The sequence below is a fragment of the Hippopotamus amphibius genome, chromosome 7 (assembly GCF_030028045.1).
Source record: "Hippopotamus amphibius kiboko isolate mHipAmp2 chromosome 7, mHipAmp2.hap2, whole genome shotgun sequence".
In the NCBI taxonomy this organism is placed as follows: Eukaryota; Metazoa; Chordata; class Mammalia; order Artiodactyla; family Hippopotamidae; genus Hippopotamus; species Hippopotamus amphibius.
Window position 1 is genome coordinate 25,185,774 of NC_080192.1, and position 27,954 is coordinate 25,213,727.

A 27,954-nucleotide genomic window follows, 5' to 3' on the forward strand; every position below is an offset into this window, starting at 1 on the left:
GCTTTTTAAAAAAATTTTTTTAATTAATTAATTTTATTTATTGGCTGCTTTGGGTCTTTGTTGCTGTGCATGGGCTTTCTGTAGTTGTGGAGAGCAGGGGCTACTCTTCATTGTGGTGTGCGGGCTTCTCATTGCCATGGCTTCTCTTGTTGCAGAGCACAGGCTCTAGGTGCGTGGGCTTCAGTAGTTGCAGCATGTGGGCTCAGTAGTTGTGGTGCACGGGCTTAGTTGCTCTGCAGCATGTGGGATCTTCCTAGACCAGGGCTTGAACCCGTGACCCCTGCATTAGTAGGAGGATTTGTAACCACTGCACCACCAGGGAAGCCCCCCTCTGAAATGGAGCTTTTAAAGATGAAAAATGCAATATCTGAAATGAAATTATACTGAAAGGGATTAACAGCAGATTAGATAATGCAGAAGAAAAGACTGATGAACCTGACAGCATAGCAATGGAAACTAAAAACTAATGAAGCACATAGAGAAAAGAGAATTGAATGAAAGAGCGTTAGTGAACTGTGGGACAATATTGAGTGATCTAACATTCACGTAGCTAGAGTCTAAAAGGAGAAGCAGAGGACCAAAAAAAAATTTTTTTAAAGGAATAACAGGCAAATCTTTTTTAAACTCAATGGAAACTATAAATCCACAGATCTAATAAGATCAAAAAACTTTAAGCAAAAGAAACATGAAGAAAACTATACCAAACAAAGCCGTCAAGGTGATTCAATGAAGAAAAGGTAGTCTTTTCAGCAAACAGTGCTGGAGTAATTAGATATCCACACTGAAAAAGAAGAAGAAGAGGAGGAGAAGGAAGAGGAGGGGGAGGGAGAGGGGAAGGAGGAGGAGGAGGAGGGAGAGAGGGAAGAGGAGGAGAAGGGGGAGGGGAAAGGAAGAGGGAGGGGAAGGAGGAAGAGGAAGAGGAAGGTGAAAGAAAGAAAAAGGAAAAAAAAAAGAACACAACTTAGTTCTCAACACTTAGTTCACAGTATATAGAAAATGGACTGTATACTTAAATGTAAGAGCTAAAAACTATAAAACTTCAAGAAGAAAACATAGGAGAAAATATTTATGACCTTGAGTTAGGCAAAAAATTTTAGATGGGACACAAAAAGCACAAACCATAAAAGCAAAATATTGATAATTTAATTTCATAAAAATTTAAAACTTTTGCTTTTAAGACATTATTAAGAAAATGAAAAGACAAAACACAGACTGGGAGAAGATATTCTATAATATTTTACGGAAAAACCTGAACAACCTTTTTGGCCAACCCAATATTTGCCAATCATATATCTGAATATATATATATATATATCAGAATTTATAAGGACTCATAACTCAACAAGAAGAAAAACAAGAATAAAAATGGACAAAAGATTTGAACAGATACTTCACCTAAGGAGACGTATATCAAATAAACACATGAAAAGATGCTCAACACCACTAGTCAACAGGGAAATGGACATTAAAACCACAGTGAGAGACTGTTCACATTCACCATCAAGGCTAAACTTAAGAAGACTGACAATACCAAGTGTTGGTGAGAATGTATAGCAACTAAAACTTTCATCATACATTGCTAGGAGAAAAGCAAAATAGTACAATTACCTTAGAAAACAGACTTGTGGTTCCCAATAAATTTATCATACCACCTAGCAATTCCTGTCCTAAGTACCCATGAACCTAAGAACTTAGGTTCTCACAATGACTTCTGTGTGAATGTCCATAGCACTTTTATTCATAATAGCCCAAATCTGTAAACAACCCAAATGTCTATCAACTGATGAATGAATAAACTGCCAAAATTCTTCAATCACTTCTTTCTTGCTTCCATTTCTTTGTCCCTTATTCTTTCTTGAAATCTTTACAAACTGTCCCTTATTCTATCTAGACTCTCAAAAGTCTTCTGTGAGCTAGCTAACCCCCCCCCCCACTATCTTTTCTTAATCTTCTTTCTTGCCTCCTGAATTGAATTTGCCATTAATAACTACATTTTCTTTCTTTGCATTCTCACTTCCTTTAGCGTCTAGGGAGATGAATTTTCATTATTTTCCTACACTGCTCACTGATCCTTCTTTTGACCTCTAACTATGAGTGGCCCTTAAAGCTTAGCCTTTAGTTCTTAGTTTTTGTTCTAATATTCATTTTTTTGCCTCTCACCTATGGGTGTTCTGCCCCACCCTTCCCCCACCACCTCCACGATGGTTCAAGCTCTTCTCTTCACCGGATTTATTCTCCTGAAGAGAAGCTCCAATTATTTCTTTCCCCTGATCACCCACTTAAGACTTTTAATTATTTCCATAACCAAACGAAATTCGTTGTGATGTAATGGTAACAACACTGAACTTGGACTCCAACAACCTGGGTTCAAGTACTAGCTCTGCCACTTACTAGGTAGGTGAGTTTGGACATGTCAATTAACACCTTCTCAGAGTTTCTATATCTGAAAAATGGAGAAGAATACTACCACACCATAGGTTTACTGTAAGGATGAACTGAGATAAATAAAGGTGAAAGCAGTTTGTGACATGTAAATCATTATTAAGCATGAGTATCATCTTTCCACAAATATGTGTTAACTCTTATATGTGTCAAGCATCGGCTATATACTGGCAGACAAGCAAACAAGGCCCTCTGCACTCATGGGGCTCACAATCGAGAGAGGAATATAAGCAATTAAAATATACATGGTAAGTTTTAAGTCTGGAAGAAATAACAGCTGCTTGAAGTAGTATGTTGGAAGAACATCTCGTCTAGGCCTGCAGTTGAGAGGAATGGTGAAGAAAGTGACATCTAATGTGACACCTAAGAGATAGGTGATGAATTGGCCAAGTAAGGGGGTCAAGCAGGGGGTGACAGTGGCAAAGACATATGAAAAGTATTCCAGGCAGTGGAATTTCATGGGCAAAGCCTAGGAAGGGGAAGGAAGAGAGACCTTGGAGCTTTCTAGGAACAGAAAGGAATTCAGCATGACTGTAGTATATAAAGTTGAGTACAAAGAGAGGGAGCAGGAGTTAGAAGGGACAGGCAGTGAAAGAGAGAGATCATGCATGCAATTTCCAGCATAGGTGAGGCAGAAGGTATCAATGATCCAAGATGAAGCAGAGGGTATTCCAGACCGTAGGCTGAACATGGTGCTAGGAAACAGAACGGAAATACTGAGAAGTTACTCAGGTTGATGTACAATCCACATCTCAAGGGCCCGTCAATGAATCCTGGCCACTGGGCTGCATTTACTGATAGGGCTTAGTCCCAAAGAAGGGAGACTGGCAAAAACAAGGCAGGTCCCTAATAAAAGGCTATTCATCAATCAATTTTATTTATAAAGAGCAGTGATTTTTTAAGGTGTTTCTACATCTGATATCTTTTTAAAAATCGTCACTGCATCCCTGTGAGCCAAACAGGAGTAGGTATTGTTACCTTTATGAGGGCACAGTTAGTCACATCCATTATTAGGATGACAAGTGGAGGTGGGATAAATCATATATAATATTTTCCTTAATCCTCCACTTTAAATTTAACTTTAATTCAGGAATGGCTAGCTGTCAGACAAGTATAAATTGAGATATAATGGGAAAATCATTAGATTGAGGGCCAGGAAACTGGGTACTCCTCTTAGCTCTGTCACAAACCTATTGATTGACCTTTGGCAAATCATTTTAAGCACTCCACACCTCAGTTTCCACTAGTCGGACTAGATCATCAATTGCAAAGGACTCTTCTGACACTCAAATCCTATGTCTTCAAGTACAGAGGGCAAAGGAAATTTAGGATTCCAAACTGTATTGGAGAATGTTTTAAAATTTTCTTTTAGCTTCAATCTTTTATTTTGGTCTTCTGTCTTGTTTCTTGTTCCTCCTGGCAGTCTGTCATTTCCCTTCCCCCTGAAGATATTTAAGAAGCTGCCTTTTCATCATTTTAAAACTGTAAATATGCCCTTGAAACATGCAAAGAGGCTTTTGTGTACTTACAAATCGAGGTTATTATCGTACAAGTAAGTCACTTGAGTGCACTGCATTCCTCAGCTTGCTCCATTGAGAGCTTTATTAGGTTATATTGTCCTATCTTAGAAGAACTAGGTGAGTAGATAAGACTCTCCCACTTTAAAAGGTGGGCTATCTGATGAAGCAGGGTGCTTAATGCTCCAGACTGTAAGCAAAAGGATTTTGGCGCTGCCCAAAGACAGACACACTTCTCTAAGACAAGTAGGTGCTCCACTTAAAGTGGCACAGTCAAGGACAAATATTCTAAAATTAAACCAACCAGCTGCTCTGCCACAGACACCCACCTGTTAATTATGCTATCTTCTCCTTGTCCAGCCTTGTCGCTCCATGAAACCAGAACTCCACTCACTGCAACCTTTTAAAAGCCTGAAACTTCACATACTTTCCCAAAGGTTACCTACCCAGGAAAGCAGAAAGCTGGTTTCAAAAACATATTACAGTACATGTGCTCAAATAATCTGTGCTCTTTGAGCTTTTCATCTCAAATTCCTAAAACTTCAGCTTAAATGGTGCCAGCAACTAGTTTCAGAAGTCAAGTGACATAAAGCCTTCCTTGTTTGTGTGGTGACAATACAAAACTAGAGTGTGTGAATCCCACTAAATTGTAGGAACTTTTTAAGTAGGGGAGTTTGTAGTTTTAAGATAGCATGACAGACAGTAGAAATGGAGACAAATATATCAAGTTACTATATTTAGATCTTAGGAGTGTCATCAACCTAACAATCAACAGAACAGTTGTCAATGTGTAGTAACGAGATTCAAAACAATTAACCAGATGCTATTTGTAAAGAACTAGTAAACAACCATATAAAACAAATGATGGTTTTACAATGTAATTGGAAATATTCCTTAATACAGATGTTATTCTAACCAGGCTTAAGTGGAGTAGGGAAGAAGTGTGATTATTTTTCTAATCTATATTAGTTTAGAAATAAAAACTCTATAGTTAGTTTTTACTGCAGAGGTGATTTATCTTTTTATTAGATTATATTAGGCAAAAGTACCAGGGATTCTTCTCTAGATGTGTCGTCATTCTTGCAGTTGGTGTAAATTTATTACTGAAAATACATTATTCAAATTTGGCACTCAAATCTTTCATTGTCAGTGTATAGGAATGCAAGAGATTTCTATGTATTAATTTTGTATCCTGCAACTTTACAAAATTAATACACAGAAATCTCTTGCATTCCTATATAAGAACATTGAAAGATCAAAAAGAGAAATTAAGGAAACAATCCCATTTACCATTGCAACAAAAAGAATGAAACACCTAGGAATAAATCTACCGAAGGAGGCAAAAGACCTGTACACAGAAATCTATAAGATGCTGGTGAAAGAAATTAAAGACAACACAAAGAGATGGAGAGATATACCATGTTCTTGGGTTGGAAGAATCAATATTGTGAAAATGACTATACTACCCAAAGCAATCTACAGATTCAATGCAATCCCGATCAAATTACCAATGGCATTTTTCACAGAACTAGAACAGAAAATTTTACAATTTGTTTGGAAATACAAAAGACTCCGAATAGCCAAAGTAATCTTGAGAAAGAAAAATGGAGCTGGAGGTATCAGGCTCCCTTATGTCAGACTATACTACAAAGCAACAGTAATCAAGACTGTATGGTACTGGCACAAAAACAGAAATATAGACCAATGGAACCAGATAGAAAGCCTAGAGATAAATCCACACACATATGGTTACCTAATCTATTGGAAAGGAGGCAAGAATATACAATGGAGAAAAGACAGCCTCTTCAGTAAGTGGTGCTAGGAAAACTGGACAGCTACATGTAAAGGAATGAAATTAAAACACACCATACACAAAAATAAACTCAAAATGAATTAAAGACCTGAATGTAAGGTCAGGCACTATAAAACTCTTAGAGGAAAACTTAAGCAGAACATTCTTTGACATAAATCATGACAGGATCTTTTTTGACTCACCTCCCACAGTAATGAAAATAAAAACAAAAATTAACAAAAGGGACCTAATTAAACTTAAATGCTTTTGCACAGCAAAGGAAACCATAAACAAGACGAAAAGACAACCCTCAGAATGGGAGAAAACATTTGCAAATGAAGCAACTGACAAGGGATTAACCTCCAAAATACACAAATAGCTCATGGAGCTTGATATCAAAAAAACAAACAACCCAATCAAAAACTGGGCAGAATACATGCATAGATATCTGTATATGCTGAAATGAACCAAATTCTGTACACCTAGAATCAACACAACATTGTAATTAAATTTACTCTGATAAAAAATGAAAACTCAATTAAAGAAACAAACAAAAATGGGCAGAAGACCTAAATAGACATTTTTCCAAAGAAATACAGATGGCCAACAAACACATGAAAAGATGCTCAACATTACTAATTATTAGAGAAATGCAAATTGAAATTACAATGAGGTATTACCTCACACCAGTCAGAATGGCCATTATTAAAAAATCTACAAACAATAAATGCTGGAGAGGGTGTGAAGAAAAGGGAACCCTCTTGGACTGTTGGCAGGAATGTAAATTGATACGGCCACTATGGAGGACAGTATGGAGGTTCCTTAAAAAACTAAAAATAGACCTACCATATGACTCAGCAATCCCACTACTGGGCATATACACCCAGAAAAAACCATAATTCAGAAAGACACATGCACCCCAATGTTCATTGCAGCACTATTTACAATAGCTACAATGTGGAAGCAACCTAAATGTCCATCCACAGAGGAATGGATAAAGAAGATATGGTACATATATACGATGGAATATTACTCAGCCATAAAAAGGCATGAAATTGGGTCATTTGTAGAGACATGGATGGACCTAGAGACTGTCATACAGAGTGATGTAAGTCAGAAAGAGAAAACAAATATCATATATTAATGCATAAATGGAATCTAGAAAAATGGTACAGATTAACCAGTTTGCAAAACAGAGATGGAGACACAGATGTAGAGAACAAACATATGGACACCAAGGGAGGAAAGTGGGGGGTGGGGATGAATTGGGAGATTGGGATTGCCATATATACATTACTAATAAGAAAAAAATATCAAATTGTACACTTTAAATATATGCAATTTATTGTGTGCCAATTATATCTCAATAAAACTCTTTTTAAAAGAAAAAATATTTTAGACTTATAAAGATTCTGTTTAGTTTCTCTCTGAAAAAAAAAAAATCCAAATCAAATGTCCACTGTTGAAAAATACAATGTCTCTGATGAAAAATACATGGAATGGGATTAGTAGGTTAGACACTACAGAAGAGAAGATTTGTGAAGTTCAATATATAGCAACAGAAATGATCCAATATGAAACACAGGGAGAAAAAAGGGCAGAAAAATAAATAAATCAATCAACAATTTAAATAAATCAGTAAGCTGTGGAACAACTTCAAGCAATCTAATATATGTGTAGTTGGAGTCCATGAAGGAGAGAAAAGAGAGGAGAGGAACAGAAAAAAATTTAAGAAATAATGGGTGAAATTTTTCTAAATTTGATTGTAACTATAAATCCATAGATCCAAGGAGTACAACAAACCTTAAACACATGAAATGAGAAGAAAACTACCCCGAGGGACATCATAATCAAATAGTTTAACAACCAATAATAAAGAGAAATCCTTAAAAGCAGCCACAGGGGGGAAAATAACACATTATATACAAAAGAACAAATACAAGAATGGCAGCTTTTGTACAGAAATAATGCAAGCCAAAAGACAGTGGGGCAGAATCCTGAAAGTACTGACAGAAAAAAAATTGTTAACCTAGACTTCTATGCCAAGCAAAAATATCTTTCAAAAGTAAAGAATAAATAAAGACTTTTTCAGGCATAAAAAGAAAAAAAAATTATCAGCCGACCTGCATTACAGGAAATGTTAAAAGAAGCCCTTCAGGCAGAAGAAAAATGATACTAGCTAGATATCTAGATCTATGCAAAGAAATGAAGATCATCAAAAAGGGAAAACAGGTGGCTACATGTAAATACTTTTTTCTTATTTTTAAAATCTCTTTAAAAGATAATTGAAAAAAAATGAAAAAAAAGATAATTGACTTTTTAGAGAAAAAATGTTAACAGTGTGTTGTGGAGTTTATAATATATTTAGAAGTCAAATGCATGACAACAATAACACAGGTTGAGGGGAGGAAATGGGAGTACACTCCTGTAAGTTTCTTAAACTATATGTGAAGTAGTAAATATTACTTAAAGATAGACTATGCTAAGTTAAAGATGTATACTACAAATCCTAAAGCAATCACTATTTTTTATAAAAGAGTTATAACTAGTAAACAAAATATGGAAACAAAAAGGACCCTAAGATGTTCAATCCAAGAGAAGACAGAAAAAGAAGGGGGCTAGAAAATAAAACAGAAAACAAGATGATAGATTAAACACAACCATATCAATAATCACATTAAATTTAAAAGGTCTAAACACTCCAGTTAAAGGCAGAGATTATCAGATTGAATAAAAATTTTTAAAAGACACAACTATGCTGCTTATAAGAAATCCACTTTAAATAAGTTAAAAGGAGAAGAATAGAAAAAGGTATACCATGCTAACACTAATTAAAAGCTTCGATAATGGCTATATTATTATCAGATGAAGTAGATTTCAGATCAAGAATATTATCAGGGATAAAGAGGGACATTTCGTACTGATTAAGAAGCCAATTTATCAAGAGAATATAACAACCTTAAATGTTTATGTACCTAATAACAAGACTTCAAAATACATGAAGCAAAAATTTCAAGAAGGAATAAATTAGTAACTATAGTTGGAGATTTCAACAACTTTCCCTCTGAAATTGAAAGAAAAAGTAGAGAAAATCAGTAAGGATATAGGTGATTTGAATAACATTGTCAACCAGCTTGATCTAATTAACATTTATATAACACTTCAGCAGTAGAATATACAATCTTCAAGGGCATAGGAGCACTTGTCAAGATAGACCATACACCAGGGCATAAAACAAGTACCAATAAATGTAAAAGGACTCAAATCATACAAAGTATATGACCACAAAGAAATTACTTAGGAATCAATAATAGGAAGGTATCTGGGAAATCCCCAAATATTTGGAAATTAAATAACATATTTTTGAATAACCCATGAGTCAAAGAAGACATCAAAAGGAAAATTAGAATTTGAGCTAAATTAAAAATGAAAACACAACAAAGAAAAATTTATGAGCTGCAGCTAAAGAAGCTTTTAGGGGAAAAGAAGTTCTTAAATCAATGATCTACAGTTCCATTTGAAGAAACTAGTAAAAGAAAAAAAAATTAAACCCAAAGGAAGCAGAAGAAAGTAATAAAGAGAAAGCAAAAATGAAATAGAGAAAAGCATTGAAACCAAAAGCTGCTCTTTTGAGAACATGAAGATGTCTAGGTTTTCAAAAACCATTAAAAAAAATTAAATAACAATTGCAGTTATTCTATTTTTGGTAAGAAAACTAGACCAGAAACCATGGGAAATATCTAGTATTTGTATATTTTGGGGTGCTTGCTCGTACCTGCCTGATTTGTTTTTTAAGAAACATGAAAGATCTTGTGTGCTACTGAAGAGAAAGAATCCATAAAGCCATTTGAAATGTATTACCTATTTTTACATAGGTATTTACACAAATGTGTGTGTTCACATACTCCTCATCAAGAGTGCAGAACTGGTGGTAAGAACATCTTGCTTCCTTTATTTTTCTAAACGCTGTCCCCTATTTGGCTTCTCCTTTTTTAAAAATGCTATTTGGAGAAGTCGTTCATTCATTTATTCATTCAACATAATTATGAAATGCTACAATATGCCAAAGACTGTGGAACATGCTGGGGGACACAGCTGTTAACCAGACAAACAAGATCCCTGCCCACTGAGCAGAGTCTAATGTGAGATACAGACAAGTAAACAGGCAATAACAATGTACTAGTGTAAAAATGCTGTCAGGGAAAGAACAAGTGCCAGGGGAGTCCATGGGATGGGTAATCAACTTGGACCTGAAATATTCCTCAAGCTAGTAGCTAAAAAGTTTTGTGTTTTTTTTTTAATGTGATAACTAAGTTTCTCAAATTATTGTGATTCAACACAGGCAATAAAATTTTAGGTACAAAGCAATATGTAAGGTATGAGTTCAATATTGAAAGAACTCTTTGATTATTACGTACCTAATATTTACTCTACCTCTTACTCTGTTCACACTGTGTTAATACTCTGTTGAAAATATCTATCTCAGAGTATAGATAACACATATAGAATGCTACTTTTACTAATTCTCAGTATTATTGAGAGTTTTTTGTATTCTAGAAAAGAAAGAACATATAGGTGATTCTAACCTGTTCAGAACTTTTTAAAGATCTCTTTGTTTTAGCAGGCCATAAGAAATGGCAGAACCCAAGCCAAAAATCCAGATCCTCAGGCAAAGTTTGAGGGATTCCAGGCTTAGAGAAATGAGGCAAGACCAGAGAAATGTGAAGATTCCAAAGATTAGGTAAGAAAGGGTCCATGATGCGTTCAAGAAGATCAGATGGGTTTTAAAACTCTGCAATTCCTTTAACTCTTGATGTTCTCATTTGGAAATGTGTCAAGATATTATTATAAACTCCCATATTCTAGCTACAAGATTGTTCATTGTAATTAGTGATACTGAAAAGTTGGAAACAACTTAGATGCCTAACAATAGCAGCCTGGCTGAATAAATTATGTCATATCCACATAATGGAATTCTAACCAGGTGTTTAAATTATGTGGCAGTGTTTCTTAAACTTCACTGTGCATCAGAATCACCTGGAAGGCTTGCTGAAACACAGATTGCTGGGTCCCATCTCCAGAGTTTCTGATTCATCGTCTGGTGTAGGGGGCAAGAATTTGCATTTGTAACAAGTTCCCAGGTTGATAGGATGATACTGGTCTGGGGGCCACACTTTGAGAACAACTGGTGTAGAGTTATTTTTAATGATTTGGAAGAATATTCACAAGGTATTGCTAAGTTGAAACAAAGTTGTTTACATTATATTCTATATGTATCCATAAAGAAGTTTAGATGGAAAAATATTATCAAGTTGGTATCCCTGGTTGTCTTTCAGGTGGATCGAAATGTAGTTTCTTAATGTCCTCTACATTTTGAGTGACAGATTTTTCTGTAATGAGCATAGTATTAATCACTAAAACATAATCAAATTTCTTAATTAAAAAAATAAGACCATGAAGTCCTGACCAATAGCACTAACAAGCTGGAAACATTAAAGTGGGCTTGATTCTAGTCCGCCTCTGGCTTTTTGACTATGGCTTGATAGGAGTGCATCTTCAGAAGCGATCGCAGCCAGAGGAACAGTGATGAAACAGAAGAGGCTGCTATAATATAGAGGGCTTCTATACTTTTTCTTCCTTCATGTTAGTCGTGCAGTACAGGCTTCTTCTGGGGATGTTTGAAGAAAAACTGGGTGGGACCCAAAAGGCGACCTGGCAGGAGTTTGAAGCATCTGGATTGGCACATGCTTTGTTTCCTGACACAGGGTAGATCCATTTCCCAGGGTATCAGATTAAGGCGTCTCCTTTCTGGAAAAAAAGATTTCATGGTTTAAATTCCTGTTCACTTTTGTGTCTGTGGCACTCCGCTGTCTCCTTTCCAGCACCCAGCCTCAGGGGTCATGATGTCCGTTCCCTGCTGATATCAGTGTGCCAACTGTGGTGTCATGCACACCAAGCACAGAGCCGCCATTCAGCTTCCACAGTCTGGGTTCGGGAAGCAAAAGAGCTTCTAAGTTCCTACAGACCTTGACAGATCTTCCTGTAGTCTTGCATGTGCTGAACAATTCTCACAGGGAGGGAGAGAGAGGGAACTAGGATAAATGTCAAGGGTAAACATGTGCCAGGAGTAGAGAAAGCAAACAGTTGCCACCAATGTTCAGGAAAAGGATGGGTGGGTGACACTGTAGTATGCAGCAGACTTTTCAGTGGAATGCTTATTTAGTTAGCACGGGTTACCCTTTTCCATGTCCTTGCACCACTGTGGTTGATAAATTGGGAGGGAGCCACATCACTGATCTTATTTAGAGCAAGAATTCTTCACAAATGTCTAACATAATGCCAGTGTTTGAGGCATATGGAAAATAAACCCCATGTAAAGCTCACAATGGATTCAATTTTTAAAAAAAAATTTTTAATGATTCAAAATATAAAATCATGGTCTGATTTAGGCTGTTAAAAGAAAAAGACATTAATTCTATATTGACTTTCAAACAGGTGACATATTGCTTGTTGGAAAATTTTATTCCATAATATGTTCCTTTCTAACACTTTGCATGTGAATAAATGGGGCAAAATATTGTTTGATACAACTTTTTTAGATTGTGCAAATTCAAAATTAGCTACATGTGCAGATACTGGTTAATAATTCATTACTTGTAACTATCGCTTTAATACAACTTCTTACCTGTCCCCTTCTGGTGCTATGACATGAATTCAGTATGTGAATCTGTTTAGGACCCAGTAAAAGGAAGTTATTTGAATTTCTCACCTATTATTTGAATGCCAAGAACAATGTTATAATTAATCAATTCATTTACCAAAAATTTATTGAATACCTATTCTGTGCCAGGCACTGTCCTGGGATACATCAGTGACTCCCCTCAAGAAGTTTACATTCTAGGGAATTCCCTGGTGGTCCAGTGGTTAAGACTCCATGCTTCCACTGCAGGGGGCACGGGTTTGATCCCTGGTCAGGGAACTAAGATTCCACATGCCACGTGGCCAAAAAAAAAAAAAAGAAAGAAAGAAAGAAAGAAAAAGAAATTTACATTCTAGACTGGGAGGACAGTAGAACATTAAACAACTACAACTATGTTGTACCAGTGGTAATAGCACTAAGAAATAAAATAAAGCAGGGCCATTATAAGGACTTTGTATTTTATTCTGCGAGAAATGAGAGGTCTTTGGGTGGGCATGGATTAAAGCGAGGGACATGGTCCAATTTCTGTTAATAGAGCATCACTCTGGCTGCTGGATGAAGAATTGGCTATAGGAGGCCTAGTGTCCATTGAATTATCACTTTCCCTTAAGTTATATTTCATTGAGGACAGTTCTGTACCAGTAGACGTGGAGATGTGATCTTACACAGCAGATTCTTGCCTTTTCATACTTTCTGTGCAAAATCGATTTGCAAAATGAAATTTTTCTATCGAAAGTATTCCTTAAAGAAAAAATTTTTTGAAAAGATACATTCTCTCTAAATGGGAGTTTCTCCAAAGCTGACTTTTTCACAATTACTCTACTTTCATGCTACCATCAGCCCTTCCTATCCGCAGGCTCCACATGTGCAGATATGGAGGGCCAACTAAGGGGCGTGAGCGGTCACAAAATTTGGTATCCGGGGGGCCTGGAACCAATCCCCCGTGGATACCAAGGGACGACTGTACGTGGTTATAAGAATATTTCTGGTGTTTTTTTGTAAATAGGGTTTTGACATATTTTTAAAAAGCCAAGAGATACTTAAGAATTTTTCAAGAGAGCTTTGTGTTCCTTGCTATATAAATCAATGAGATTGATTGAGGTTTTGTCTGTTGTTGTTTTTATAACTGCATAATGAGGTGTAACTTAGTGTTGCCCTCCTTACAATAATATTTCATGTTACATTATATTTATATTCATTGGTTTCCACAGGCAGTGATTTCCTTTTCCACTAACCTCTACTCCTCCAAAGTAACAGGTCTGCTAGAGAATTTTGCCTCACCCCACCCCAGGGTCCATTTTATTACCCCCATATAACCTATAGACTCACACACATGCCCTTCTGAGCCTTCCTCCCTCTGGTTTCCTTCTCAGAACTAAGGCCTTAAATTGCCTATAGAGTCTATCTATAACCTGCACAATAAGAAGTCTCATTACTTAATTATACCTTGCATTTAACCAAAAGCGCTGTTAACTAACTTGATCAGGTACATTACTTACTGAATTGGATTTAAGTGACTTTTGACTAATTTCAGAAATCAAACCCTCAAAGGGTTGTATATTTACTACCAGGAAAAATATTCCAAATATATGCCACAAGCTTGCAAGGCAGATCCAGAGAAGGAGAACCAAAAGTATTCATAGCAAAACTGGCCCCGAGAAATAACTGATGCATCTTTGAAAGGGTCATACCTCATTTGGAAATATGTGCCTGGATCTTTATTTTGCAATCGCTCCCTAACTGGTCTTCCTGCTTCTATTCTTTACCCTTTATAATCCATTCTCCTCACAAAAGCAAGAGAAAGTTACCTTTTTAAAAAATGCAAATCAGATAACATCACTTCTCTGCCTATTACCTTCCAGTGGCTTCCCAGCAGTTAGAATAACTCTACCACAGCTTTTAAAGGGCTCTCTATTCATGATCTGTCATACACGGGCTCTGTCTTCCTCTCCGAACACTGTCCCCTTGTCCCCTGGTCTCTAGTCACACTAGTCTTGTTGTTCTTCCTTGAATAAGCCAAGCTTGATTCCACTTCAGGGCCTTTAAACTGGCTGTTCCTTCTGCCCAGAATGCTCTTCCCCCAAGATCTTTGTATGGCTGCCTTCATCCCAAGAGTCAGGTGTCTGCTGGTTACTCAATTTATACTTTTTCTGCATCCATCAGGCAGCACATCTGTTCCTTGGAATAACTGGGCAGCTCTTCCCCAGGTGTGATCAAGGTCTGAAAACCTCTGGTTATCTTATCACTTATAGATGACAAAAGGTATAAATCAAACAAGGACTACACGGGGCAAATAGTTCAGGGTTTGCACACAGTCCTATATATGTACGGCATTTTCTTTTTCTTTACAGGTGATTTTCAGAGCTTTGTCACCACCGTATGATGTGGAGAACCCTTACAGTGCCAAAGCGCAGGAGCAGCTGAAGATCACCAACCTCCGTGTGCAACTGCTAAAACGACAGTCTTGTCCCTGTCAGAGAAACGACCTGAACGCAAAGCCTCAACATTTTACACACTATGCAATCTATGATTTCATTGTCAAGGGCAGCTGCTTTTGTAACGGCCATGCTGACCAATGCGTACCTGTTGATGGCTTCAGACCTGTCAAGGCCCCTGGAGCATTCCATGTGGTATGTAAAACAAGTCCTCACTTACAAAAAAAAATTATTAGGTAATCTAAGTTCCCTTAGAGTGACTCTATGCATACATAGTGCTTCTTCTTTCTTCCTCTGCTGATTCACTCCTCCAACTCCATGCCCATCCTATAAAGTGCCTATTAACTTGTTTTTTAATCTTCCATTTTAGAATTATAAATAGTCAAGCATGATAGCCAGATCCCTTGGAAAACATCCATGCCAGTTTTTAGTAGCATGACCTTCAGATATAAATTGTAAGGTGAGCAGTAGGAGAGGTTGACAATCATATTTGTGGCATTATCACATAGAAACCAGCTTTGACAGTAAATGGGTATCATTGTTAAGTAGATTTTAGAGTGGAAAAAATAAGAACCTCAGTTTAATGCCTGGTATCTTTTGCTGGCTAGCCAGTAGAATGAATAATAATTCTCCTCTGTGAAGAGTGGCCTCTCACCCTAAGGCAGACTTAAACACTCTTTCCTCTAGGCTTGCACTTCTCCTTGCACTTTCCTCTGAACTTCTACTTGTTTGCATCTGCCAGGAGATCACAAACTCCCTGAGGGCACGGACTGTGTGATCTTTGTATCCTCAGGACCTAGTGTATTACCTGAGCCAGAAGAAGGTGTTCAGTAGGTGTTTGGTTGAATGATAGCAACATAGGAATAGGGAGATGATGAAAATTACTGTCATTATTTGTCCTCACCTCATCTTCTTCCAAAAAAGATACAAAGTGGCTCAGACAGCAAGTACCTTGTTGGGATGCATCCAGAGCGAGCTGTGAATGAGGATTAGGCAAGTAGGAGAGCACTCCAATTCTATAATTTTATATTTTGCTCTGATACTTCTAATCAAACCAAATCAAAAATAAATAAATAAAACCCAAAACGCCTCAGAATATCCTTACTTCACTTCCCAAAGAGTAGACTTACACATCTGTCTTATTTCTCCCAGCCCCGATACAGGAGTGGGCCACAAAGGACCATGAACCAGTTAGCTAGCAGGATAGTCTGTGTTAGCTGGGCTGAAACAATGCTATTACTTCTAGAAGTGAAGCTGGGGCTCGCAAGTTGAAGAAAGTGCAATATTCATTCAACAAACATCTACTAGTTTCTACTCATTAATGGATTTTTGAACCAATATTGTTTCAAATAAAGGATGGGATAATTTGTTATACCTAAGTTAATTGGGTTCAGGTATTGTTCAAATACAAAATAACCTAGATATTCTAAAGACAGGTCAGCCAACTAGACTGAAAACAAGAACGTTTGTATGAGGTAAGATGCTAATACATTTCTGACATTATGTTTAAGTGCGTTAGTGAAAGGAGAGCCTGCAGGCTGCACTGTACTGAATGTTTGTGTCCCCACCCCCAAATTTGTATGTTGAGACCCTAATCCCAATGTGATGGTGTATGGAGATGGAGCCTTTGGGAAGTAATTAGGTCATGAGAGTGGAGCCCTCATGAATGGGATTAGTGCTCTTAAAGGAAGAGGCCAGACAGCTAGCTAACTCTCTTTCTGCCATGTGAGAACACAGTGAGACGCCTGCAGTCTGCAACCTGGAAGAAGGCTTTCATCAGTACCTGACCGCGCTGACACCCTGATCTCAGACTTCCAGCCTCCAAAACAATGAGAAATAAATTTCTGTTGTTTATAATCCATCAGTCTATGGTACTTTGTTCTAACAGCCCAAATGGACTACAACACTGGACTTTTGTTTCCTCAACTGTCTCTTATAAACCAAGCTTTACACAGGATCATTTCAGGGTAGAGTCCTGAGCAAAAGGATAGTTACAAGCTTAGAGGTCCCTAACACATAGCCCAGAATAGGCCATATTTTATTTGTCTCATGACCTATGAGACAACCTGAATGGCTCTGATCAACCAAACTAAATTACCAGAGTTCTCAAGAGCCTTATAAAGCATTCATGAGTATGCATTTAAAAACAGTAGTTTCTTTTCTTTTTTTTAAGTAAATCCTCTGAATGTCAACTTTCAATGGGTTAGCAACATTTTCTAAAGCTGAAGAGAAAATTCTGGAAGTTTTTATTATATACTCTGGGTGTGTGCTAATACACTGTCCAGGGTGAGAGCCACTGGGAGTGGGTGTCATGCGTCTGCTTCTCACCCAATAGCAGCAATCCCATCATTGTCTCCTGTGCCCGGGACAAGTTGGTCAAGGTATAGAACCTGGAAAACTGCAAACTGAAGACCATATCAGCATATCAGTCCCCCAGGCTACCTGAACACTGGCTGTCTCTCCAGATGGATCCCTCTGTGTTCCTGAAGGCAAGGATGGCCAGGCCACGCTGTGGTACCTCAACAAAAGCAAGCACCTTTATACGCCAGATGGTGGGGACATCACCAATTCCCTGTGCTTCAGCCTCAACCACTGCTGGCTCTGTGCCACCACAGGCCCCAGCATCCAGATCTGGGACTTGGAGGGCAAGATCATTGTAAACGAACTGAAGCAAGAAGTTATCAGTATCAGCAGCAAAGCAGAGCCACCCCAGTACACCTCCCTGACCTGGTCTGCTGATGGCAAAAGTCTTATAATACAACTGTTCTCCACAATCTTCTACCAGCCTACCAAGGCTTTGACAGTGGTGATGGTAACAAGGATGTCTGGGCTGTGCACCACCTCATTAAAGAGGACATTAATGTTTATCTCTGCCAATCCTGTACCAAGAACATGGGCGTACATGGTGAATGTGTGGCAGCCCTCAGTGTCGTCCTAGAAAGATGTTGATGAAGCCAGAAGGGTGGAGTCACATTTGAAGATCTCGACCCATCCCACGTATTCTCAGTGGAGCCCCGACTGCCTTGACCATTGTGACCAGCCTGGATTTGCAAAAACAATGGTTGCAAGAAATGAAAGGCAAGGCTGGCTGTGTCGTTAGACTTCGGATTCAGCTTGTCTCCAGCCTCGAGAAAGAGGGCTTCTCCCACCACGGGCAGCACATCCCTGACCAAATTAGCATGTTTTATTTCACAGGGCTAACTAACACGGGAACAGGTGGAGTGGCGGACCAAGGAATTCTCCATCTACATGACAAAGGTCAGCCACATCTCTGTGTTAGGGGACACAGACAACTGGGCTACCTTGCTCATGACATCCACCAGGTCACTAAGTGAGGCCCCTGAAGAGAGGGAACAGAGACCACCTTCCTGCCTTCAGCCGCTGCAGTTGTGAGATTCACACAGAGGAGGAGGGAGGGTGGATGGTGGTAAGCGAATCATTTCATTCAACCACAGTGCTTAACACTTAGCGATGTGTTTCTCAGAAAAGAGCATGTAGTGAAGTGGGACAGAGACATCCGTGGCTGGTGTCTGGAACTTTGTGGCTCTAAACTAAATTCTTACTCATCCTTATATTTCCAGCTCTTCTCTAAGAATTTACATGTGCAAGAAAGTCAGAGCCCACCAAAACCTGCCAATCACTCCACTGTAATATTGCAGAAGCTTTAACTGAAGCACCCTGCGGTGTTGGGGGTTCCTCTGTGGGTCCAGCATGAGAAACAGCCCCTATTAGAGGCTTCATGAGGAGACCTAGTTCTGACGTTAACGGTCAGCCTGCTTTGTCCTCCCGTGACTGAGGAGCCTTATCAACAGACCACATTACAGAAATCGTGTTCTATGAAAACCAGCAAGTCTTGCTGCCAGCAAGTCTGAAGCAAGAAAAAGAAAAGATGCTGCTTCCTGTCTTACATGAGAAAAAAGAAAGAAGGCTCTCCTTTTTAATACTTGCAAGCATTTTTAATGTTCCTCTCTTTTCCCTTATCACTGCTGTTCTTTTCCTTAGAAAGATCTAGAACTAGCCCACATTTTCATTCTGTTCTACTACTTGATTGAACATCAACTCCATCCTATCAGGATTTACTTACTTGAAAAATGAAGAGCATCATTTACTGCTCATGCCATACCCTCACCTCTCTCAGCAAGGAGTAGCGGAGAGTGGGTAGCTACACTTTATTTCAGCAGCCTCGTCAATGATTATCTCCTGTCGCAATGTTGCCTCTGCCCAGCTGGACCTCATACTTTCATTCAGTGTGGTTGTGCAGTCGCTCATTTCATATCATGAGTAGGGCAATGCAGTGTTGTACCAGAAAAGAGAATTCTCTGGGCTTTGGTTTTCGTCTTTGTGTGCTGCCAGCTGGGCTTAAGCTTTATCCTTTGGAAAGATAACCTTCATCTGCTCTAGTCATATAGACTTACTGCAGCCTGGTTTCTCTGTTACTGTAGACCCTCCCCCCCAACCCCCAAATAGATATCAACCTAAAAAGAGGATCTGGATAACCAAGTAAAGGGGATTCTATAGTAAGTGTTTTTCCACTTCAAAAGGATGTTAGAATGAGAAGTCTCCATCCTAGAAGACGCTATGAGATGGAAACCTCATTTCCTTACTCATCTCAGGCTCCTTTGAAGTTGGAAGCAATTTCATCTTAAAATAATACTCATCTTGTGACATCCTGCTCCCCAGCTTTCATGCTGATTTCAGCTTCTGCACAATGGTTGTAGCCCCCAGTGCTGTAACTATAGCATGTAGCAAAACCAGGCAAGACCAAGTCAAACATGGAGCTAGGGCCAGGTAAGGGGTTAGAAACAGGTAAGTGGCCAAGGCCATGATGGCTTCCAGGGATCCGGTTCCAGAAGAATTCCTGCTGTCTCTACTCTTAAAAAAAAGTCCATAGCAATTGGACCAGCAGAGGCTTATGACTGGAAATGTGAATGGTTCTGGTTTCAGATTTTTCCCATCCCTGAGCTTAGGGGCATTTTATTTTTATGTATATTTTTTTCTGGATTATAAAGAGTTGGTATTAAATTTGGACATAGTTGCCTCTTTTGAATGTGATATTCTTATCCCTATGCTTGCTTAGCTGAGCAAATTGCACATGAAAAGCATAGCCTTTTGCTTCATTAAGCGCATGGTCATAAGGTCAGTTGTCCTCCCACATTTGTGTATCTGTGAACACCATTCATTACACATATGCAGCTGTAAATAACTGGATTCATAAATTGTGCCTGAAGAATGGAAGGTAGCCTCTTAAGAGACTCTTCTTTTACTAGCCAGCTTGTCATAGGTATGTGTGTATAAATCCGACTTCCTTTAGCACAGTTTTTCTTTGTAGCATTCATTCCCAAAGTGTGGTCTCTGCACCGGCAGCATCAGGATTACCTGAGAACTTGTTATAATTGCAGATTCTCAGGCCCTACCCCAGTCCTACTGAATCAGAGATTCTCGAGACAGGGCCCAGGAATCTGTGTTTAACAAGACTGCAGGTGATTCCAATGCTTGCTAAAGTTTGAGAGCTGCTGCTTTATAGACCATGCCAAATCACCTGCAGCCAATGCTGTGAGGATGAGTAATTAGTTAATGAAATCTGGTTTTATGGGCTAGAATTTTTGATGACCAATGAAAGAGAACTAGGGAAGTTAATGGAAATGCTACTTAGTCTGTTTCTTAAGCTATATAAGATTTTAGGGCCATTTTTCTTCTTTGGAAGATGGAAGTAGGAAAAGGCATGAAGTGGGGTACAAGTTCGCAGCCTCATTTACCTTTAAACACTACCTTTAAAGGTAGTACCACCTTTCCCATGTTTCCCCTTCTTCCCAGTCCATTCCATTTACCCTTCACCAGTTCAGTTTTTCCTTATCTGTTCACGTCACTGGAAGACAGAACAGCACAGTGTTTAAGACCCTAGCATTGGAGTCAAATAGATCTGGATTTGACTCACCACAGCATTTACTAAGTTACTTGGTCTCACTGAACCTCAGTTCCCTAAGAAAATGAGATCAATATCTACCTTACATAGTTATTGTGAGGCTTAAAAATATGATAGCCAGTGCCTGGCATATGGTAGCCACTATTTATATTGCTGTTGTTATCCTGTATTATCTCAGCCTTTTCTTCTCTCACAGACACTTCTTCCCCAATAACGACAAGAATAAATCATAGTGTATGTGCTTTTCGACATGTTTACAAGGTTTTGTGTATCGAAACCAAGGAAAACTGTACTTTGATTCCAGCCTGCTGGGATCCCAGAAATTATGTGAAGAGGAGATCTTAAGCTTTTTCTCTTTGCAGCTGGGGAGGACTGATTTAGTTCTCTTTTTCCCAGCAGCTGGTGATTTTACAGCTGTTGGATGATGGACAGTAATAAGAAGAAACATGGAACGTTTCATTGTTTCACTAAAATATCATTCATTGGATAACACAGAGGCCTTAGAATGCCACGGAGAATTGTTTAAATGCCTTGAGTTACACTTAGGCTAAGGTGGATTTTTCTTTCGTAACCGGAAACTCATTGTAAAAAGTGTCAATGTTTTGACTAAGGTGTTCTAAATCAAAAAGTAAACACTGAAATCTATGGAACCATATTGTAGGGTTTGAGGAAGTATTACTCAGCTACCTAGCTGTGTAAGGCAAGTTTCAAAATCATGCATATAGTTTCATTACAAAAATTTTTCTCATCTGAACCTGAATACATTTATTCATGTACTGGATTGGCCAAAAAGTTCATTTGGGTTTATATCTGCACATCTTATATGTCGTGTTTTAGAAATTCAGGACAGATTTAAGACCATAGTTTTATCTTCTTTTTAAAAATTCTTTACTGTACTATGAATAAGCCAAAGGTAATCATTAGAAAGCTCTTGGCTCTCAAAGGTATTAAGGAAAAGAACAGAGGGTTTAAAAACAATCAATAAAGTTATTAAATGAAAACATTAGATCAGAATTTTAAAATATTTTCATATAGCAAACATGCACATATATTTTTGGAAATGAACATCTGTAAATTAGTGTTAGGTCTTCTCAGCAAAGAAAAAATAATCACCATGGATTATCAATACTACTAATAATAGTTACCACTTATGAAATGTTTATGGTGTGCCAGGTCTTATGCTGGCATGTTACACGTGTTATTGAATTTAATCTTCACAACAACTAGAATGAGGTATCATCACTTTCACAGATGAGGAACTGAGGCCTGAGGCTTGGGAATGCTAACTGACTTCTCAAAAGTTAATAAAAAGTAGAGCTCAGGTTAAATTCACTGTCCATTCTCTTTTTGTTGTTGTTGTGCTGTTAAAAACTTAATCTATGGGGCTTCCTAGGTGGCACAGTGGTTAAGAATCCACCTGCCGCACTATTTACAATAGCCAGGACATGGAAGCAACCTAAATGTCCATCAGCAGATGAATGGATAAAGAAGATGTGGTACATATATACAATGGAATATTACTCAGCTGTAAAAGGCAATGAAACTGGGACATTTTTAGAGACATGGATGGACCTGGAGACTGTCATACAGAGTAAAGTGAGTCAGAAAGAGAAAAACAAATATCGTATATTAACACATATATGCGGAATATAGAAAAATGGTACAAATCAACCAGTTTGCAAGGCAGAAACAGAGACCCAGATGTAGAGAACAAACATATGGACACCAAGTGGGGAAAGCAGGGAGGGTTAAAGGGGGAATGAATTGGGAGATTGGGATACCAAATTGTACACTCTAAATATATGCAGTTTATTGTAAAAAATAAAATAATAATAATAATAATAAAAAAAGAATCCACCTGCCAATGCAGGGGACACGGGTTCGATCCCTGCTCCAGGAAGATCCCACATGCCGTGGAGCAACTAAGCCCATGCGCCACAACTATTGAGCCTGTGCTTTAGAGCCCATGAGCCACAACTATTGAGCCCATGTGCTGCAACTACTGAAGCCCACGCGCCTAGAGCCTGTGCTCTGCAACAACAGAAGCCACGGCAATGAGGAGCCCGCGCACCACAACGAAGGGTAGTCCCCACTCACCGCAACTAAAAGAAAGCCCGCGCACAGCAAAAAAGACCCAACACAGCCAATAAATAAATAAATAAATAAATGAATTTATAAAAAAAAAAAACCTTAATCTATACTTAATCTATCCTTGATATTATGCCAAGAACAGAGTAGAAAAGAGGGGAGAAAGGACAGGAGGGCAAGGGAGGTTGGGGCGGGCTCAAGCGACTGATTACCATCAGGGAATCACGGGATCTAAACTAGAGCAAAGGGAATTTCCTGGTGATCCAGTGGCTGGGACTCTGTGTTTTCAGTGCTGAGGGCACAAGTCTGTGAGGCACAACCGAAAAATAATTAAGTAAATAAATAAATTAATTAAATAAACTGAGCAAAGAGGGAAGTGAGGACAGGAGAGAGCAAAGACTATTCCCACCACCAAAGGTTCCTTGTTTTATATTTTATAAAGCCCTTTCCCATGCATTATTTCACTTGATCCTTACTACGATCCTGGAAGATAAGCATTTTTATTTCTCTTCTGTGGATAAGGGAAACTGGGTTACAGAGAGATTAATTTACCTGCTTGTAGTCACAGTGATAGCAATTCCTCACATTCAGAGTTCTTACTACCATACCCCACACCTCCACCCCCAATAAGCTACCAAGAAAAAAACCTCTCATTAAAGAGACTATCTTTATGGGGATAGGTGATCTACCCAAGTCATCTACATTTGAATGTTGAGCTAGAAATTATCATCCATTCTCTCTTCTCTTCTATTCATTAGTGAAATGGCCCAAAGGGAAGAAAGAAAGAGTAAAAGCAATAAGTTTGGAACATCTACGAAGAAAATAATTTAGAAGTGACCATCTTGTGAGGGGTACGAATCATCTTTGATCTGTACTTTTGGCTTTGTTAGGAGGAGGGATTTCTGGATCCACCATTCTTTACTTCCATCTCTAGCCCTAAATCGTCTTCACTGCTAATGAAAGGCAGCGGCAATCTCGAGCATTCCATTTGTCACACTAGACCAGGAGGGAGGGATAATCCCATCACCAAAGGGGGCAGTGCTGTATTCCTGATGTTAATGAAATAGAAACTGTCAACTTGATACACTCAGTGTGAGACTATTCTCAATTCATTTCAAGGTCATAGCGTTCTTTCAATATTCCTATGCTAGTGTGGTATAACTTTGCCAGTAGTCCCTTGGCAGTAAGATACCATACCATAGAAGGTGTACAAAATGTTCTTTATACTTCATTTACTACCTTGTGTTTCCTAGTAGCAGAGCAAGTCAGTAAAATGTGTTCATGGCTGGAAATTATTAGTGTTTGACTTTATAAGACTGCAAATGAATCGAGCCCTATTTTCCTCCTAAACAGTAGGACATGCTCTCCATTAATAGCAAAAGTTGCCTGAGATTACTCTTTTTATTTGATGATTAGGAAACCAGAAGGTTTTAAAACTAGAGGTGTTACAAAATAATTTTTGCACTCAGGAAAGGAATTCCCTGCAGGGTTCCTTCCAAGGGTTCCCCCAGAACACTTGTTTATATCCTTTTGACTACTTCACAGAGAGGTTAAAGGATAAAAATACCAGAAAGCTAAACTGTTAGTGTGAGAGCTGACATCTCTGAAAGTAAAATATAAGCCAACAGGAAAGTAAGATTGATTCTCCCAATAGTATAATATTCAACTTTTCATGAATATGCTTTATGGAAAGTGAATCACATGTATATTTAGGTCAAAGTCTGGGCACTGTGAAGGTACAAAAATGAGTTTCTTTGACATGTTTAAGCTGCTAGTTCTATAAATTGGGAAACAACAACTTAAATTTGACATTTTTCTTACTGTAAAAGACTCCTCAGATATTCAAGATATATCTCACTTTGCAGATTTTCCTATGAATATTTCCTTTTCAGTTCAGTAGCATTTGGGGGTCCATCCTATGGATAGTTGGGAGCCTAGAGTCAGATCTCTGGGTCGGAAAGCCTAGTCTCCCTGTTTAATTGCTGATATAATGGAGTGTGTGGAGGGCAAAGCTACATGGAAAGAGAAAAGCTGAGGTTACAAGTATCTGACTTCTGGTTCACAACCCCAGGTCTCATATCTCTGTGGTATTTCATTTGTGTCTTGCCAATTTTGTAAGAGCTGGAAATGTACTTCAATTTGTCTTAAAACAATTACATTCAGTAGAAGATAAGTTGTAATTTAAGTCCTGTTCCCTCTTATGAGGTGAATTTTAGTTACCAGACCAGATACATAAGGTTAAAATACACACTGACACATACACAGAAGTGTATATATGTGTGTGTGTATGTACGTATTATTATATATATAATAATTATTCCACAAGATGGAGAAACCTCACAGCCATTTCAAATAGTGAGAAAAACAAGGTCTCTTAATCTTGGCATTCAAAACCTCAATACTATAATTGGAACTACAGTCATATCTTAGCAAAACAAATATTTAATGGAATAAAATAGTACATGTGTGGGGATACAGAAGCAGTATAGTATTTGTTAATTCTTAATAAGATTTTTTAATCATATGGAATTCTGATATCTTTTAAGATCTCTCGAGCTCTTTACATAGAAAAAGCAGAGAAAATTATGGTTTCAAAAACTACAATATATTGTATATGGAAATGGAAAAATGATTACTTTTTTCCACTATTAAGTATTTTATATATACAAACAATTATGAAACTCGTAAAAGTAAACACTGATCAAGTGTCCTTGGCCTTCTATTTTTGCATCTCTAAGGGCACCAGTACCAGGCATGTAACTTAGCTGGCTCAGTCAGCTCTCAGAATTCCTGCAGGGCAACAGTTTCACTGTTTCTCAGATAAGCCCTAGTAGCCATTAAAATTAAAGGAAACATGGGATCCTAGTATTTCCGTTATGCTGAATAGAGGCTAAAGATCATAATTGTAGTATATTTATCTTCTAATTCTCATTTGTAATTTAATTCAATTCTCATAGGTAATAAAAAAAAGAATTTAACCCTGTGGGATTACACTTTGGAACCCACCTGCACTAACATGCAAAGCAAAGAATTACAGCCTATTTTGTCAAACAAGTAGGTTATTAGTGGCCTTGACACAAAGCCCCAGTCATTCCTCAGGCCTCCAACAGTCCCCTGTACTTCTCACAACTAAAATATTTACCTCACTGTGTTATTTGCTTACATATCCCGCTTTTCCTATCTGCTAAACCATCTGATTATGTAATGACAGATACTGGGATGGTCACGATGTCTAACATATAGTGGGTTCAGAAAATCCCCAGTCAATATATGAATGAATTAATCAAAGGCCTTTTAAAACTAAGAGATTTGTTTCAGATAATGTTAAAAATATCAATAATAATGATTGTTCTTGATTGATTGTGTCACACATCTACATGCATTTTCTCTTTTAATCCTCAACTACAGGGAGCCAGTACTACTACCCTTATTTTATAGGTAAAAAACTATGTCTTGTTTATTAAGGAACTTACCCAAGATTATTGAGAGCAGAGATTGGAAACCCCATGTGCCTAATTCCAAAATGTATTCTCTTTATGTCACGTTTATCCACATAATGCTAAGAAGAGAACCTAATTTAAAAATGGGCAAAGGTTTAAATAGATATTTTTCCAAAGAAAATATGCAAATGTCCAATAAGCTCATGAAAAGATGCTTGACGTTCTTAGTCATTAGGGAAATGCAAATCAAAACCACAATGAGATACTGCTTCACATCCACCAGAATGACTATAACCAAAAAGACAGATAATAACAAGTTTAATGAGGGTACAGAGAAATTGGAGCCCACATACATTGCTGGTAGGAATGCAAAATGGTACTGCTGTCTGGCAGGTCCTCAAAAAAGTTTCACATAGAGTTATTATATGACCCAACAATTCTACTCCTCAGAATCTGCCCAAGTGAATTGAAAACATATGTCTACACAAAACCTTGTACATGAATATTCATAGCAGCATTATTCATAGTAGCCAAAAAGTGGAAACAACCCAGTGTCCATCAACTGATGAGTGAATGGACAAAATGTGGTATATCCATACAACAGAGTATCATCCAACCATAAAAGGGAATGCAGTACTGACACATGCTACAACAGAAATGAACCTTGAAAACATTACACTAAGTGAGAGAAGACAGATACAAAAGGCCACATATGGTATTATTCCTTTTATATGAAATGTCCAGAAAAAGTAAATCCATAATATACAAAGACAAAGTAGGTCAGTGGTTGCCAGGAGCTGGAGCTCAGGGAGGAATGGGGAGCGACTGCTTCATGGGCACAAGTTTCCTTTCCGGGGTGACGGAAGTGCCCTGGGATTAGATGATGGTGATGACTGCACAATTTTTTGCATACACTAAAAACCACTGAATTGCATGCTTTAAAATTGTTAGAATGAGGCATTTTATGCTATGTGATATAATCTCAATAAGAAAAAATCAAAAGCTAAAAAACAAAGCAACCCATGGCTGGTTATAAATGAATGTGTTTCTTTTCAAGTCCCAGTCATTAAGCTGACTGTTTTAAAAAGCAATAGCTTTGGATGGATGGGTATTGAAGGAAACCAGTTCTTTCAATAGCTGTGGATGTATACAAATGGTCACAGATTTGGTAATGACTGCATTCTGATAGAGTAGCCAAATAAGCATAAGTTTTTAATAAATCAGTACTTCCATCTTGCTCTTCCATATGAGCATACTCAATAATGAAGACGATGTTTTACAAGATTCACCTAGAAACAAGCAATTTTGCAATATGAAAAGAAGGACCCGAATGAATTAATTCAACAACAAAAGACTGTGGAAGAAAACATGCCCTAGCAACTGGCTTCTTCTACTACAATCAGGAGCTCATTTATCTTAAACAAGTCAACTTTTGTAACACCCTCTGCACTTTCTAGAATACTGAGTGACAGTTAAACAGAACTGTCAAGAAAAAGGAAAACAGTGGGAAATGTGAACTAGAATGAATTTTAAAAAGAAAAAAAAAAACTTTGTAAAAGAATGCAAAATAGTTGGTGACAAGGAATTTTCCTTTAAAATAACCAGAAACTATGTGAA

The 27,954-nt window shown here is 37.9% G+C and overlaps 1 protein-coding gene and 1 pseudogene across 2 annotated transcripts in view; both read left to right on the plus strand.

Moving 5' to 3' along the window:
* The window catches only part of NTN4 (netrin 4), a 116,084-nt gene that overhangs the window by 24,688 nt on the left and 63,442 nt on the right, over window positions 1-27,954 (plus strand). For both annotated transcript variants that reach the window (XM_057743024.1, XM_057743025.1), the window contains exon 3: window positions 14,803-15,081. In XM_057743024.1, the coding sequence (XP_057599007.1) occupies window positions 14,803-15,081 (279 nt within the window). The remainder of the gene's footprint in view (window positions 1-14,802; window positions 15,082-27,954) is intronic.
* Window positions 16,069-17,824, plus strand: LOC130856740 (receptor of activated protein C kinase 1-like; annotated as a pseudogene).